Source organism: Rousettus aegyptiacus, unplaced genomic scaffold (genome assembly GCF_014176215.1).
Source record: "Rousettus aegyptiacus isolate mRouAeg1 unplaced genomic scaffold, mRouAeg1.p scaffold_m13_p_1, whole genome shotgun sequence".
NCBI lineage: Eukaryota > Metazoa > Chordata > Mammalia > Chiroptera > Pteropodidae > Rousettus > Rousettus aegyptiacus.
The window spans coordinates 130,492,161-130,509,884 of NW_023416284.1; the positions used below are offsets into that span (position 1 = coordinate 130,492,161).

General features: G+C 44.0%; 1 protein-coding gene across 1 annotated transcript in view; it reads right to left on the reverse strand.

Moving 5' to 3' along the window:
- The window catches only part of GABRR2 (gamma-aminobutyric acid type A receptor subunit rho2), a 33,877-nt gene extending 16,593 nt beyond the window's left edge, over positions 1–17,284 (reverse strand). The window contains exons 1-2 of the mRNA XM_016140617.2: positions 13,076–17,284; positions 7,260–7,366 (exon numbers count right to left, since the gene is read on the reverse strand). Coding sequence (XP_015996103.1) covers positions 7,260–7,366; positions 13,076–13,263 — 295 coding nt within the window. The 5' untranslated portion in view covers positions 13,264–17,284. The remainder of the gene's footprint in view (positions 1–7,259; positions 7,367–13,075) is intronic.
- Positions 17,285–17,724: the final 440 nt, after the last annotated feature.

The following is a 17,724-nucleotide window of genomic DNA, read 5'->3' on the forward strand; positions in this document are numbered from 1 at the left end:
TAAGGCTCAGGAGGGAGACTGAGAGTCCTTATCAGCTTTAAGGGGCCAGCTGGTTGTGGGAGGGGCCGAGTGTCTGCAGGGAGGAAAAGGGGCCCAGGGACCTCAGAGAAGGAGCCAGGGAAGAGCTATCACAGAGACTGCAGGGGGAAGGAGTTTCAACAGAGGAGGGCGGCCATGTGAGAGAGGTCAGAGAGGCTGAGGCCCAAAGACTCCTCATCTCTACAAGTGCAATGGGGTAGGAGCGGGTGATAAGTAGTAAGTGTTGACAGCTGGTAGAGGAAGGAGAGTGGAAAAGTTCACAGCAAGGGGAAAATGGACACCAGGGCGCAAGACATTTTAAACTCTCACTTCTAGAAGGCTCATTAAAGGTCAGTCATCCAGTAGTTCTCAAACTTGAATGTGGATCAGCATCATTGCAGGGCTTGTGAAAACCCAGTTGCCGGGCCTTACCCCAGAGTCTCTGGTTAAAGAGGCCTGGGGTGGGGCCCCAGAATTACATCTCGAACAAGTACCCAACGATACTCAAAGAAGCATATGAGCCAATGTTTCCTACCTTCTCTCCTAAATTCATTCCTTAGACGTTTGAATTTATCATAGAAAGTGTTCCCTGTATTCTAGAAGCTGATATGGGGAAGGCACTGCAGGCCCAGCCAGTGCCCCAACCTGCCCCCGATCACTGGCCAGGTCTCGTTTCCTGGGCTTCCCTGACTCATTCAATCTCAACCCACCCAACAGTGACCTCTGGGTTTGCTACTCCAGGCCCACGCTCCACCCTCCTCCCCCCTGCTCTGTGCTGAGGAGCTGATTTGTATGGACAGCACTAACATTTGCAGGCCTACCCCCAGGCAAAAGTACAACTAGAGGTCTAAATGCTATATGTTTGAGCATCCAACAGTTATAAGAAACTGCAAAGTGACATACATCTTATCCTATTTCTTTGAAAAATACACCTTCATATAAACCCAAAACACCAAGTCCAAGTCCAGAACTCAGACTCCTCAGAGTTCTGAGCCGGCACATGGCAGGGTGGCGAGAATGGGTCCCTCTTCTTCTACCCACAGCAGCACCCTGCACAAAGAAGAGCCTCTTGTGCACATGGACACCCCCGCCCATGGATCTCTGCTCCATCCAACCCCCTTCTGACAGCCACCCTTCAGTCACCTCTCAGGACCAGATACGCATATATACACAGAGCAGTCTCCATGGGGAAGGGGCCTGTGTAGGAACTGGAAGTAGCTCAGGGCTATGTGGACAGGTAACTCTGGGTTCCTGAACCTAGGTGTAGCCTAGAAAGGAGACCCAAGGTGGGCACACTCGCTTGACTCACAGACCATACCCTGCGGGCAGGTATGTTGCCATGGCAGGGTCCCCTTTCCTGAACCCAAGGGTGCAGGCCCTTGCCCCCTGCTGTCTTGTTGGGCTCAGCCAACGAAGGTGCCAGTAGATGTCAGAAGGCAGGAGGAGAGTGAGAGGAACTGACTCTCTCCCAGAACACGCCCTGCAGAGTGACTGGCCGAGTCTCCTGTCTATTGGGGTGGCCCCTTTCCACAGCTCTAACTCTTTTCTAGATTCAGGTAAAATCTGGAAAAGATCACTCCTCCCACAATTCAGGCCTTCACTTGGTAGTGGTAGGTGGTCAGCCATTGTCCAGCATCCATTCTTAAAAGCTCCGGGATCCTGCACACAGGCGCAATGTGAACTTCCTAAAGCACACGCATCTCATCCTGTCATTTCTCAGCCTGAGCTGTGCTGCTGAGAATCCAAACAGAGCACGGCCCTCGTGGAGCTTCCCTGCCCTACAAGCCAGACTTCCCTCTCTATGTCCCCTCCCTATGTACACACACACACGTGTGCGTGCACACACACCCGACATAGTGCAGCCACACAGAGCCACTCACATTCCCTGATGCACCCTTATCTGTGAGCACCTTCTCCCTGGCTTGTCTTCCTTTCTCAGTCCCCTGGGCTCATGCACCATGCAGCTTTCTAGACTCATTGTGAGAATTACACCCCTGAACGAAGACTTCTCTTACCCCTATCTTGGGAGAACTGACCACTCCCCCCACCCCATAAGAAGAAGTGTCCTACATTGCTTCTGCAACACTTGATTGCACTTAATCCTTTATGTTTCCCCATAGACTGACTGTTAGCTCCTTGAGAACAATCTATTGTTTCAGGCAAAATAATTGAATGTAAAGGACTCCAACAGCATGAGCTTCCCAGGCTAGCGAGGCTGCTTGGCATTTCTCTTCACTGGCTCCTTAGAGCAGTTGTTTCCTGGAGCCCATGACCATACTTGGCTGTACCCATGACCAGATCCTGTTGTGCCCACCCCATGGTTCTTGGCCTGTTCTTCCCAGCAGCTCTCACGATTTGTTATATTTTTTTTAATTATTGGAGAGACATTGATTAACAAAATCAAATAAGTTTCGAGCGTATCATTACACAGTGAGTCATATATATGGCATTGTGTGTTCACCACTCAGAGCTAGATTTCCTTCTGTCACCAAATATTTGACCCCCTTTTACCCCTATCTTCCTCCTCCCCCCCTCCCCCACTTCCCTCCGGTAACCACTAATCATGTTTGTCATTTTATTGCTTTCAGTTTTATAATAGACTATTACTCAGCCATAAGAAAAGATGAAATACTGCCACTTGCAACAACACGAGTGGATCTTAAGATAATCATGCTAAGTGTAACGAGTCAGGCAGAAGTTGAAAAACCACTCATATGTGGGATATAAAATCGAAAGCAACAATTTTACATCTTGATTTAAGGGCTTTGCTAACACCTGTCTCCCTAACGAAAGGTGAAAACTCCAAGGACTGTGGCCTTCTTGCTCACCACTGAAGCCCAAGTGCCACAGACCTTGCTTGACACATAGCAGCTCATAAAAACACATATTTGTCTTAAGAACAATAGTATTTTGGTTGGAGAACCTACCTTACTTTGTTGCCACCATTCTTCCTGACTATCCTGACAAATTCCTTGGATATAATCAAAAGAATCCATAATGACTCCACATTGTCTCTTTACCTCCCGTGTATATGGTCTGAATTAAAAATCAGCATTGTGCTAGTGGAATTGTAAAATAGTACAGCTATTGTTGAAGAAAGTGTGGTAGTTCTTCAAAAAATTAAACATAGCCACAATGTAATATATATATGACTTACTGTTGAACTGTACACTTGAAACATTATATTTTATTATCAATGTCACCATAATAAACAAAAAATAATAATTAAAAAAAATTAAACATAGAACTACCTTACAATCCAGCAATTCTGCTTTTGAGTATATACCTAAAAGAATTGAAAGCAAGATCTCAGATATTTCTACATACACATTCATGGCAGCATTACTCACAATAGTCAAAAAGTGGAAACAATCCAAATGTCCATTGACAGAAGAATGGAAAACCAAAATGTGATGTAATCATACAATGGAATATTATTTGGCCTTAAAAAGGAAGGAAATCCTGTCATATGCTACAACCTGGATAAACCTTGAAGACATTATGATATGTAGATAAACCAGTCACAAAAGCTAATCAAAAACTGTATGATGCCACTTGTTTGGGAAACTGAAAGTAGTCAAATTCATGGAGACAGAAAGTAGAAGGGTGGATACCAGGACTGGGGGAAGAGGGAAGGGGGTATTGGGGGTCTATCGTTTACCGAATGCAGAGTTTCAGTTTAGGAAGGTGAAGAAGTTCTGGAGACGGATGGTGGTGACAGTTACATGACGCTGGGAAAGTGCTTAATGCCACTGAAGTGTACACTTAAATATGGTCGAGATGGCAAATCTTACGTTATATATATTTTACCACAATTTTTTAAAAATCAAATTTTAATATTTAAAAATCAGCATTGCACCATTTCTTCTAACAAATGGAGAAAAGCCCCGGGCCTCTGGAGGTTCCTCTAACAGGGACACACCACGGACCCAGGCAGCTGGGAGCTTAGACAAGGTATTTGTGTTCCGACTGATCCCTGGGATTATTAGGAAGCTGCTAGGTTTTTAATCTTTTCTCTTTCCACTCTGAAAAGGTCATCCAAGGGGTATCTAGTCTTAGACCAATTCCTCTTTATCAATTACTTTAAAATATCAATTCTTAAAAAAGTCCTTCTCAGAGAAAAAAAGTAGGAAGGGAAGACAGGGATGAGAAGACACACCCCACAACCACTAGGGGACGCCTCTGTTCACCTGGCCTGCTTGGTGCGCGTGGCTGCTAAGGGGAGAGAGGTGCAGGCTGGGCCCAGGGGCCTGGCGCAGGGCTGCCCCTGATGAAGGAGCTCCTTCCGTTACTTGCACAGAGTCACCTATGTGCCATCTGCCAGCCTCCTCCCTCAGAGACCCACTCACGCCCTGGCCAGTGCCCCCTGCCCAGGAATGAGGTGCTAGATAGAATGGGGACCCTCAGGAGCACCCACAGGGAAGGCTTCTTGGCTCTAAACCACCTCCAGATGCTCCCAGGGATTACAGGTTATCACAATCATTGGAACCACAGGCAGCGGGAAGCCCCTCCTGCGATGGCCCAGTCCCGCCTGCTTGGCCAGCACTGCTGGAGTCACAAACCTCCTTCACGGGCTTATGGGGGCGTGGAGCCATAGCACTTCACTGTGTGCTCCCCTTCCTCTCTTTTAGACAAGTGACATCTGGACACCCGAGAAATGCCTGCAGGGGATCAAAGGTGCCCAGAGGCCCAACTGCCCTAAGGGAGGGTGTTGGAAGGGAGGAGGAGGGGCCCCTACTCTGCTTTGGTCACTGAGATCTTGACAGCTGATGTGTAAGAAACTCAGGTCTTACCACACACCTGCTAGGGTGACACTTCTTCCCCTGCAGCCTCCCCCAAAGGCAGGGTCTTTCCCAGCCTCAGAAGCTTACTCAGGTAGGGCAGGGGACTGACTATTCTGACCCTCGACGCTCTCGGAGAGCCTGCCCACTACTGGGCCCAGCCATTGCAGGGACCAGGGCACAGAAAGTCCAATTTGCTCCTTAAACATGGCTTGAGGAAAGAGCACCCTGACAGGCTGCAGCCTACTGAATGATTCCACTCATAGCCGGGTTTTCTGGGAACATGGCAGGACTTCACCAGCTGTTGAGGAGGGGGCGTTTTTATGAGGCTTTCAGTTTTGCAGCTGACTTCACAGAAGAAACCCAGTTTCTGCCCCCCAGTTGTCCTGTGGCCATCACTTGAACCCCTGCACCTCCAGTTCTTCTTCTGTAAACCCAGGGTATTGACCAGGTGACTGCTCAGGCTCCTGCCAACAACAACAGCTTCCAGTAGAAAGTTACAACACATAGTTCAGAGTATCGCCCACACCCCACACACACACCTGCCCCACAAAGCCGCGCATTAGGTCAGGGCCACGATATGACTTTTGAGGGCTCTAGGCATTTTTGCTTTCATGAGCCCCTTCTTCCATTAAAAAAAATATATTTTAAAACATTTTATAACTGTATTGGGATAAAGATGCATATATTAATATTATATATTTAAAACATTTTCTTCTATCTAAAATTTCATTTTTTCCTTCTGATTTTAAAAGAAATTAAAACATTTTGGGGGGGGGCCCTAAGAGTATCACTTGTGAACCCTGGATGCTATGCCTATTCTGCTTAATGGATGTGTTAGCCCCGCACTGAGGGACATACGGGTAGAGGGAACGAGAAAGAGACCCAAATTGGAGGAAGAGTCTAACCGCAGCAGCAGTGTGACCTGAGTCAGTCACTCCACCTCTCTGTGCTTCGGTGCCCCCACCTGGGTATAATAATAGTATCTACCTCACAGAGTAGTTGTAAGGACCAAAATAAGATCATGTATGTAAGTACCTTGATTAGACTGGTTTCTGGCACAGAGGAATCTCTATGAAAGTGCCCGTTGTCATGAAAGCTACTGTTTATTGTTGTTCTAGCTACTTAGCTGAACTTCTGTATCTTAACTGACACCCTACAAGAAAGGCAAGGTGAGCTTCCTGTTTGCACAAATGTCCGACTTGGACTTTATGGAGCAAATACAGCTATTTGAGAACTGCTTTTTAAGGAAACCTTTATTTTTACAAAATTCCTTGATGATATTATTCATAGTGAGCCTCCAGGGAACCAGAACTCCCAGAGAGGGGGTGGCCTCCTGATCTGAACCAGCAGTGATGAACGAAGTACCTGGGCAGGAAGAAGAGGCAAGAGCTGCGACCTGCTGCCTACTTTTATCCTCCTGCTCAGCAGGTGTCAGAGCTCAGGAAATGGAGTGGAAGGCTTTGAGGCCTTTTAAAATACAGAGGCCTCTGGGATAATTTAATGTCTTAATTCTTTAACAGACAAGACACACAGAAGAAGGCCTGACAGGTTTTTCTAAGGGGATGTAAATGAGTATGTGCCAGGGGCTTTGCATGCGTTATCTCATTTAATCCCCAAAACGACCCCAGATGTAGGGGTCACTATCCCCATTTTACAAACCACCAAACAGAGGCCACTAACTTGCCTACTCTTTCCTGCCTCCCCAGGAGAATGTTGGGACCTAAGGAAAGATCAAGAGCGAAAATAAAGGGAAACGGAAGCCAGCCTTTTTGGGTCCGTCCTGACCAGGGTCCATCAGCTAAAATACTCCAGGCTTCAGTCTCCCCACATGCATGAGGCGGGAATTGGCCTCATACCTCAGGCATGTTTCTGCTCTCACCCAACTCCCTGCATGGTTGGGCAGAGCAGGTGGCTGACTCTTTCACTAGCCTTCCCATGGCATTTCTCCAGTTCCTGGAAGGGAAAGCCACCAACTGCGCCACCCCTCCCTGACCCCAAGGATAGAGAAGCTCCTTTGGGAACAAGTCTACAAGTGGACTTCGTAAGGGGCTTTTGCAAAATGGTTGTTGCTGCATTGGAAAGCAGGCGGCCCCTCAAAACCTGGCGAGGCATGGGGTGGCTGAGTGGGAAAGCCATTTTGTGTCCAGACTCTCCCTGCTGGCTCATACTTTTTTCCAGGAGAGGAATGTTGGCAGCAGTAGGGCATGTCCTTTCTGAATATAAACAGCTTAGTCACCATCAGCTCCTCTTCATTCAAGACCCCTTTCTACTCACTTCTTTCCAGCTCTTTTCTCCTTGAAAAAATTAGTGACTATGGGAGTGAGTTGGGCTTATCCAATTGTGAGTGAGAAAATCAGGGCCCCCAAGAAGGTATGTGCCTGAGAGAAATGAACAAAACAGCAGCAGGCAGCCTTGGGGACAAGGCCCCACCAAACCAAGGGGAAGAAGCAGTCCTACCTCCAAAGGCAGGCCTCATGGTGAAATCGTGATCCTCCACTCTGAGAAGAGGCTGAGGCTTTCCTTTCCGGATTTTGGTCACATCAAGGTTCTTCTTATATAGGTGACTGCAAAGACAAGCAAGATATTTTTCTATTGGCCCCCAAGGCATTGAGTGAGATTATCTGGGGAGATTACTTCTTGTAAGAAGACAGGTTAGGCACCTTTTCTCCATCAGACATCAGACTGAGGGACACACTTCCCCCATCCCCTCTCCCCTCAGGCCCTCACAGGCAGACCAGAGAACCAGAACCTTCCAGAGCCTTCCTAATGCAAATACCTCCCAGGCAGGACACCATTCTACCTTGACAAGCTCTGAACTGTCAAAAGTTATGATCCGATGACAGTTGCTGGGTTGAACGGCAGAGGATTAAAATGTGCAGTTTTTTTTCTTTTTGAACATTACTTTTATGTTATTATAACATTGGTTTTGTGACAAATACAACTATAAGACAAACATAAAGTTTTAAAGTGCTAGTCAGACCTGATGCTCCTTCTATCAGTCCAATTGGGGCTGTCTGCAGAATTCACCCTGGTGTAGAGAGCTTCAACCCCCAGGAGAACAAACAATTCACAGCCAGCAGGGATCAAGGCCAAGTTGGGGACAAAGTTACTCCAGCCACCCACATGGAAGCTGGAGCTCGAGGACCCTAGTTCATTCTCTTTTCTCTAACCCAGATGACAAAGGAGCGATTCTCTCTCCTCTCCACTCACACTCATTATTTCCAGATCATTTTTTTCCCCCTCACCACAACCACATGTAATTCTAAAGCTGTAAAATCCAAAAATTCTAAACCAATATTCTACTGACAGGATTATCACTTAACAAAAAAAAAAAAAAGAGGAGAGGGTGAAAGATAGGGAGAGAGAGAAGGAGGAGGGAGGGAGGAAGAAAAAGAAAAGGGAGAGAAAGAAAGAAAGGAAAACAAGAGAACGAAAGCAAGAGAGCGAAAGAAGGAAAGAAGAAGGAAGGAAGGAAGGAAGGAAGGAAGGAAGGAAGGAAGGAAGGAAGGAAGGAAGGAAGGAAGGAAGGCCGGCCAGGTCATTTGGACATTTGGCTCTGACAGGATGCGAGATCCAATTCTTGACAGAAAAAAGTAAATAAACTTATAAGAAGTCAGTGTTACTATAATTTTTGTGATGTGTAGGTGTATGCTATTTAGGTTTTCAGAGGTAAACAAAGATTTTTTCTTGAGTGTTTGTTAATCATTTATATGCCTCTATTTTATTCCCAGTGTTCTTGTTACATTTTATTTATTTATTTTTTAAAGAGCACCAAGCATATTTCCTGTTTAAACTCTGTCAGAGAGAAGTAACAGGTTTTCCTCTCTCGAGGTCCTGTTCTCTGAGACGTCTTCCTATGAAATCCTTCTTAACTTTCATTCTCTACCAGCTCGGCCAAGATGGTGTAATTTGATGGGAGGTCTAAATCTATGCTGATCAATAAAGTAGCCATTAGCCACATGTGGCTATTTAAGTTAATTAAAATGAAATAAAATTAATATTTAGTTCTTAAGTTACACTAGCCATACTTACATGCTCATTAGCCACATATTTCTGATGGCTACTATGCTCAACAGTGCGGATATATAAACATTTCCACAACTGCAAAAAGTTTTATTATTCAGTGCTGGTCTAAAAGTTGGCCTGTGCCCTCACCCTCCTCCCACCCAAGAAGGAGATTTCCCTATAAGCAGGGGCTTCCGACCTCGTAGCCCTACTCTTAGAGCCACTTGGCCTGGCTCCAGACCTCCCCATCATTCCCCCACTTCCAGTGAGGCCTCTGCCACCGACTGTTTCTCTCCAGTCATTTCCTCCCATCATCCTCAGGGACGTCAATATAAATACGGTCAGTCGTCCCATACTCTAGTTACACAATTCCTTGATTCCAATTCATTTGCTAAACACATTTCTATGAGGCACATACTCCGTCCAGACACTGTTCAACTCATGGGGACAACAAACATTCATTGCCTTCACAGGGCTGATAACTTCGTGGGGGAGATAGACAGTAAACAAGTAGGCAGTTAAATAATATAACTCCAGGAAGTGCTGAACACCATAAAATATAATAAAGCAGAGTGAGGAATAAGAGAGAGATGGGTTGGGATGGAGGGTGGTCAGGGAAGCCTTCTGAGACCTGGAGTTGAGAGAGAGCGCACAGCAAAAAAAAAAAAGCTGAAGAAAGTGCATTCTGAGAGAGGGAATTTAGCATGTATAAATGTTCTGACGTGAGTTTGGCTTGTGAGGAACAGTAAGAAACCAGTAGGCTAGAGAACAGCAAAGAGAAGGAATGAAATAAGAAAGGAGGTGGGAGACGAGGTCAGGGACCAGCTTATGAGACCCTCGTGGGTATGAGCCTGAGTGGGAAGATGGATGGAAATTCTGAGCAAGGGAGTCAAAAGGTCTGGTTTAGGAACTGATGAGATCACTTGACTAATGTGTAGAGGAAACGAGGAGGGCAGTGTAGAAACGGGAGATCATTGGGAAACTTGCTGAGGGAGAACATGGTGCCTGGATTAGGGCAGTGGTTTGGGGTCACGGTAGAGGGAGTGGGATAGAGAAATGTGGCCAGATCTGAGGGAGGCAGAGCTTCCACTCTCACCCGCCTCTTCCTCTTCCTGCTGATAGATTAGGTATGGGATAAGAGGGGAAGAGAGGACCCAGGTCTAGGATTTGACAGCTGGGTGAATGGTGGGGACATTTCCTGAGATGGTAAAAACTGAGGCAGTGACATATTTTGGGGGAAGGGGTTGCATCTAATTGGTGTGAGCCGTTTTGATTTCCAGATGCCTGTGAGACATCCAGGGAGAAGGCGAAAATAGGTTGGGGGCAGCTAGGAAGGCAGTAGCAGAAGCAGTGTTTTCACCTCCCTCAGGCTGCAGGGACCTGAGCCACGGCCCTGAGGGCCGGCTTCTCCAAACAGGGAGGACCAGCTTCTGCTTGAACCTTGTCTTTCAGGACAGGGCACTCGTTCCCTCCCGCCTCTCTGACAGTTCCTTCTCCATCTCCACTGTAGCCTGTTCCACTCTGTAAATGCCAGGTCCGCAGGGCCCTGCCCCCGCCACCTTCTCTCCTCTCTCCTTGCACTCTCTTTGGCAGGCTGATCTATGTTGGTAGCTTCGATTGTGATTAACATGCTGACGATTGCTAAATCTATATGCCCCCTGCTCCAGACCGGTATATTCGACTGTCTGATTATCCCCACTTGAGTATCCTATAAGTATTTAAACTGAACACATTCATACTGAGTTTGAGGTGAATTCACTCAAGGAGAAGTGGGCATTAGACTGAAATGGGGGAAGGGAAGAAAGGGTGCAGAGCTTCGACCCCCAGGAGAACAAAAATTCACAGACAGCTGGGCGAATGGTGTGGCTGAAATGAACAAAATGAGGCTGCAGAGGTAAGCAGGGACCAGACCAACAGAGCCTTAAAGATCGAGTTAAAATGTTTGTCTTTATCCAAAGGCAAAGGGAAAACACTGAAGGCTGTTGAGCAACTAGAAGAAAAAGCCATGATCGGATGTGCTTTTAGACAAGCCCATAGTAGTAACGTATCCAAGGAGAGTCCAGTGTGACTTCTTCCTCCCCTTTAGCTGACATACGGGACCAAAGTCCACTTCCCTTGAAGCATATATGGTCACAGTCCGGGAGCTCCCAAGGAGCTTCCACTCTCACCCATCTCTTCTTCGACAGGCCCCAGGTTCCCAACACAGTGACCACATGAGGGGCCAAGTTCAGACGCCCCAGTAAAGCACCCTGGAGACGAGGAAGAGCTCAGCCTCAAGGCTTAGCAGATCACGGACATTAAATTTTGAGGGCAGCAGCTCGCTGCCCCTCTGTCTCTCAGGCAGCAAATCCCTCCCAGTCTGCAGAGTCCCCACATCCATTTAGAGGGAAGGATTAGGGAGCAGAAGTCCTGGAGTGCCAGCACCCCAGCAAAAGTGAGGTCGGAAATCCCAGTGCCTCCGTTCAATAATTATTTTATATTCTTTGAATAGGTATACTCTTCTTTTTCACCCACTTTAACACCTCGTGGAATGAAATTCAAGAAATTCTCCTCACCCCTAAGGGTTGGATTCCATCACGCAGTTGTCTGGGAATGAAGCGCGGTCTTCTGAGTGAGGAGTGACAGAGTTGTGACGGCTCAGGGTGCCAACTGGGATCCTCAAGGATCCCCGAGGGACTTGGGCAGTACCCCAGCAACTTTCTAGGGAATAGACAGTTACAGACATTGCTTTGTCTCCAGGCTGACTAAATCAGAAACCTGTGCTCTGACCCTGTTGAGCCACTAGCAAGCTGTGTTACTGACTCATGCCGATGTTTTGGCATCTGTAACATGAGACGGTGTTTCCCTGTGCATGTTGTATGAATCCCACAAGATAGTCCCATAAAGTGTGGTTGGGTCTTGCGTTTATTTTTTTATTTTTAGAAACACTGCTTAATTTATTCCCTTCAAGATTCACAATACCATTTGCATAATAACAATTCTAAAGTGCTGCTATAAAGACATCTGTTTAAAATGGTCTAAATCAGAGTTGCCCACACTTCTTTGGCTGGGAAACCCCCTTTTGACACAACGTTTATTCACACAGGGGAATTGCTGGACCAGATGACCTCTGAGGTCACTTCCAGTTCAGCAGCCTGTGATTCTGGCAAGATAAGCAGGATGAGTCTTCCAGAGCTGCACCTTTTTCCCATCATCCTGGATTTTTATCCATTTGCTCTCTGACCGAGTAGGATTAGGCTCTACAGAATATTTACATCTCCCAGAGCAGTAGTCTCCAAAGCCTAGGCATACACCTGGGGTGCTCAAGATAGTCCACAGGTAAGCAGAAAATAGAGATTGTAACTCTCACTTACAGTTATTTTTTATCTAAAAATAAGGAAACAGTCAAGCTTCAATTTAATATACATATTTATAATAGTATGCGTATGTAATTTGTAATTAAATATACACATATATTGGAGGTAGTTGCAAAAATTGTCACTGATAGTGGTGTGTGATTAAAACTAGAGACCACTGACCTAGATAATGTACATTAGTTTATATTCATAATCAGTAGTTCACACAATCTTAGTAGATTGGAAAATGTGTAATATTTCACACTTGGTGTTTATATTTTAGCTGCTTGCTCTTTTCTTTTCTTCATGCCAAACAGTCCTTGTGTCTACATCAGGGCTGGAGTTTCAGCTTTTGTACATCAGGTCAAAACAAACTTATTAAAGAACTTCGATTCGTAATGTAATGGTTTTGAATGCGAACTCTGGGCCTAACCAGTATTTCTTGGAAATGTTTCCATTACATCATAAAATGGCATTCACTGTTATCCACATGTACATTTCTGATAACCCAGCAAATCTCTAACACCTTTTCCAAGATTCAAAACAGCAAAATGAAACTCTGTATCATTAGAAAGTTATGCCCAATCAAATAATTTAAAGACAACTTCCAGTTACATTTTTAATAGTTGAGGCTAAATTCCCATATTTCCCCCCAAAATACTTGAATGTAATTACTTAGCAGGCCATTATGGTACCTACAGGATGTAATCCTTAGATACAAAGCAGCACAATCTGAGAAATGCAATAATGTTTTACCTACTAAGTTTTCAATCACCTGCCTTAAATCAAAATGCTTTGGCTGAGCACAGACTTCATACCAAAAAGCTCAACCCCGTCTATCTTTGCTCTCACCGCTTGTGACACAATAGAATATCTGTGCCCAGTGAGAGGCTGCTGCCAGTGCCATCCCTCCCCTCTCAGCCATGACTTTACCTTGGCTTAGGCATTTCCAGCTGCCCTGTCCATCTCCTCCTCTTGGGCTTTCTGCTCTCCACAAGAACCGTCAGGCAAAACAAGAACAAAATGAGTCTTGTAAAATAAGGCATTTTGTGAATGTCTATGCTGCCAGAAGCTGCTTTCCAGTAACCAGCAGTGGGAAAAATCTCCCTGGGCTTAACCATTGATTCAGTCTGCTGCCTCGTGACAGTGCTTCTTGGAAGGGCTGTGAGGGCATGCCTGGCCAGACTGATTTTCCCGATTTAATATTTGATACTGATGCTTATACCATTCCACCCGCCCTGCTCCCTAGGACATGACACAAACACCAGAGCTTTGCCCTCCCTGCTGCTTAGTGATTGGTTATTAGTCAACAAGTTTGTCCTCCTGTGAAACTCGGTTTCCGCTGAGTTCTGGAACAGCTTTGGCTAAAACCGTTATATAAAAAAAAAAAAAAAAAATTAAATCTCTTGAACATGCCAGCTTTTTGCTGAGATCATTAATCCATCTCTCTGGCTACATAAAACCAGCCTGTCACATGCAGCAGGGAGTCAGCTTGGATTCTGAGTAGATTTTCAGGGAAAACTTCTGGACATGGAGATGAGTATATGAGTGTACTCAGGAAATGCTGAGTAAACATACAAATGATCTATTTTTACAAGGTTGCTTTATTTTCTTGATCTAAGAGACTGTGTTTTACCTATGACCAAGGATGCTTGCTATTCCCTTGTACACACATCAGTTTTTTTTTTCAACGAAAAAACATCAAAGCATAAAATACATTTTGATTTTGAAGGAAAGCATAAACCAAAAAAAGAATCCATGATTATGTAAGCTCTTCTTCCTATCATTAGCATTAGATTAACTTTGGCCTTTAATCCTAAAATGTAAATGTCAAACATTGTAAATTAGGCTTGATGTGTATCCTAAGATATGGAACTATGAACATGGGAAGGGTAAAGATACATATGGTTATGTTTAACCTTCTGAACAACAACAAAAACGTGTTTTAAAACTACTGACTGCTTGCCTGCTGCATCCTGGGAATGAAGAGAAGTTTAATGTGGTAGATACTTCCGAGATGAGGATGGAGGTCTGGAGAAGCAAAAGCTAGAAGTGAAACTGAATTTGGGTTTTAATATGTAAGCGTCAAAAGGAGCTCTTTGATCACTTAGCAAAATGAGATGACATGATTCGCTTTGTTTTTTAAGAAATTTCTAACTGGGACCAGTTGAATCAGGGAAGTTGTAAAAACAAAAGAGGATGAGGTCCTGCCCTAAGAGAAGGGAAGAGGGAAGGGGAAGAGGAGGGAAGACAGAACTTGACTGAGATACAGTCAAGTTATTACTGAAGTACAACACATTTGGTGACTGAATAGAGTAGAAAGTAAGAGAAGTCAACAGTGGTATCCAGGATTCTAGTTTGGAGGTAGGTCTGGTGATGGTACAACCATTGATATCCATTAGAGGTGGACAAGTTTGGTGGGGAGCTGAAATAAACCTTGACTTGTGGAGTTTAAGGTGCCATGGAACCTCCAGGTACCCCAGTATGCAGCTGTAGTATGAGCCTGGAGCTTGGAAGAAAGGTCTGGACTGGAGAAATAGATTTGAAGCCATCAGTGTATGATGGAAGTTTAACCACAGGAAAGGGAGGGATCTTTCAGGGACATAGAAGGGGTCCATGTCCAAGTGCAGAATCCTGGAGAAACCATACTTTTAAAGGACAGATGGGCTATCAGAACAAAAGCATAGAAGAACTAGTGAAGATGTTGACTATGAAAACCAAAGGAGAGTTTCAGACAGAAGGGTGGTCAGCAGTCAGTGCAGTCAAGAGGTGAGGGCCGAAAACAGGTTGCTGGATCTGGCAACCAAGGCGCAATTACAGTGGGTTTAATAGGAACTTGGGAGTGGGACTAATTCAATAAGCAGACTCATTCAGGGGTTCCCAAACCTGGCTACTCCTCAGAATTATCCAGGCAATTTGTTTAAAAGCCCCACTCCTGCCAAAGATTTAATGGGGAAAGGGCAAGGCCTGTTTAAGTTCTTTTCCATAGATTTTGGATTCAAAAGACCTCTTTTTCTTTCTTCCATTTGGAACAAGTCTATAAAGGAATGGCTGGAAGCCTTGAATTGTGCCAGATGTTGGTTTTCAAGAAATATCTGTTTCGTTGCACAACTTAAGGTCCTACCAATTTTTTAAAAAACACTTATTTTTAGTAGTTTGATTATGTGATTACAGTAGGGAGAAAGCCACAGTTAAAGATGGAATAACTTTTTTTATAACAGCTTTATTGAAATATCATTCACATACCATGAATTCCCCCCTTTAAGTTTTTTAGTATATTCTAAAGTTGTGCAACTATCCCCTCTAATTTTAGAACATTTTCATCTCCCCCAAAAGAAACTTCATACCGATTAGCAGTCTCTCACCATTCCCTGCTCCCTTCAGCTCCTGACAATCACCAATTTACTTTTGCTCTATGGATTTGCCTATTCTGGACATTTCATAAAAATATGTGGTCTTTTGAGTCTGGCTTCCCTCACTTAGCATAATGTTTTCAAGATTCATCCATGCCATAGCATGCATCATAACTTCATTTTTATTAATAATCCATTATGTAGATATAACATCCATTTTATCAGCTGATGGGCATTTGAGTTTCCAGTTTTGGGCTAGTAACAACGATGCTATGAATACTCATGAACAAGTTTGTATGAACATGTTTTCATTTATCTTAGATATAAACCTGGGAAACTGCTGGGTCACATGGTAACTGTTTAATTTTTTGAAGACTTGTCAAACACCTTTTCAAAGTGCTGTACCACTTTACATTCCTACCAGCAATGAATGTGAGCTCTAATTTCTCCATGTCCTCCCCAACACTTTTTATTCTAGCCATCACAGTGGGTGTGAAGTGCATTTCCCTAATGACTAATGATGTTGAGCATCTCTGTGTGTTTTTGTTCATTTATGCATCTTCTTTGCACAAATGTCTACTCAAATCCTTTGCTATTTTTAAATTAGATTAGTGAGTGAATTATAAGATTTCTTTAAACTTTCTGGATACGTCCCTATCAGATACATGATCTGCAAATACTCGCTCCCATCTGTGTTGTCCTCTCGCTAAGTGGTGACCTTTGAAAGTTTTATTCTCCTGAAATTTATCTCCTTTTTCTTTGGTTGCTTGTGCTTTTGATGTTGTATCTAAGAAACCACTGCCTAACCCATGTGATGCCTAACCTATCACCAAGATATACAGTTTTCTTCTAAGAGTTTTCTAGTTTTTGCTCTTACATTAAGGTCTTAGATCATTTTGAGTTAGTTTTTATACGTGGTGTGAGGCAGTGGATGCGTAACTTTAACATCTGTTGATTTCTCATGACAGAGGATTGGCCCCAATGTCTCAAGCTCAGAGCTGTGGGAAGGCCCCAGTAGCATTTGCTGAGGTTAGATTATACCAGAGAATCAGGTGAGACTCTAGTCACACAGAGCCTGTGTCCTACACATTCCTACACATTAAGTTTGGGCCTAGAAGAGCAATGGAGAGATGAGATCATATCCGTGCATCGGTGAAGACTGGCTAGCATCAGGAATGAGGCAAGACTGGAGACCTGTTAGAGGTTATTGCACTAATTCAGAGGAGATAATGGCTAATTAGGGTAGTGGCAGTGAGTATGAAGAGAGATGGACAGACACGAGAGAATGTTCAAGGATGTAGAATGGACAGGAGATTAAGGCCAGATGACATAAATAATACAACCTTTGGTCAAAATGAGGTATGAATAAAGTCACTGGTTTTATTGAGCAGCCCATACTAGTTGTGAAGACAACTGTTAGGCATTCCAAACACTTCTGAGCACTGTACAGCCTCCCGCAAAGGCTTTCGTAGTACACATTCATGTACACATTATTCTGTCAAAAGACAGGTTTAGTACGTGCATTCGCCTTTCATATATTTATTTGCAAGTAATAAAACAATATAGGCTTTTCAGTAATTCAGCCTAGGTTTCTGCTCAAGTTAAGTCTAAATGTGTGAGGTTTGCTTGTTTATTGATTCTGGTTTGTAAAAATGGGGTCTCAAAATACCAGAAAGTTTATTCATAGCTAAAAATAACAAAAGTTTCTTATTTTCCTGAAATAGGAAATTTTATATTTCTATAGTCAAATAAACAATTTTTAAAGTTTTAAAAAATTAGTTGAGGATTTTGATGAAATTTTTATTTCAGTGGAATAAAAACAATAAGCAGCATAAAAATGTAAAGTGCTACAGAAAAGCTCCATAATACATAAAATTTGAAAGTTTTCATTTGTTTTGAACAGTTGTAGAATGAACAGGAGATTAAGACCAGATGACATAACAGACATTATTATTTTTTCAAGTATCCTATTTGAACTACCTTGGTGTGTCTGCATGTGCTATGTTGGCCAAAGAAAAAGTCTTAGAGTTACCAAAATCTGAGGACTGGGTAAAGGAGTCCTAAGCCTTTACCTGCCAGATCATACATCTGGTGTTTACCTTATGCTGTAGTAACTAAGGGGTTAAAGTGAGGCTTTAAAAATAATAGTTTTCTGAAGAGACCTATCAGGTGGAGTTGAAGCAAGAACAGTCTCCAAAATCAATTTTGCTCATTAACTCTACAATGGAA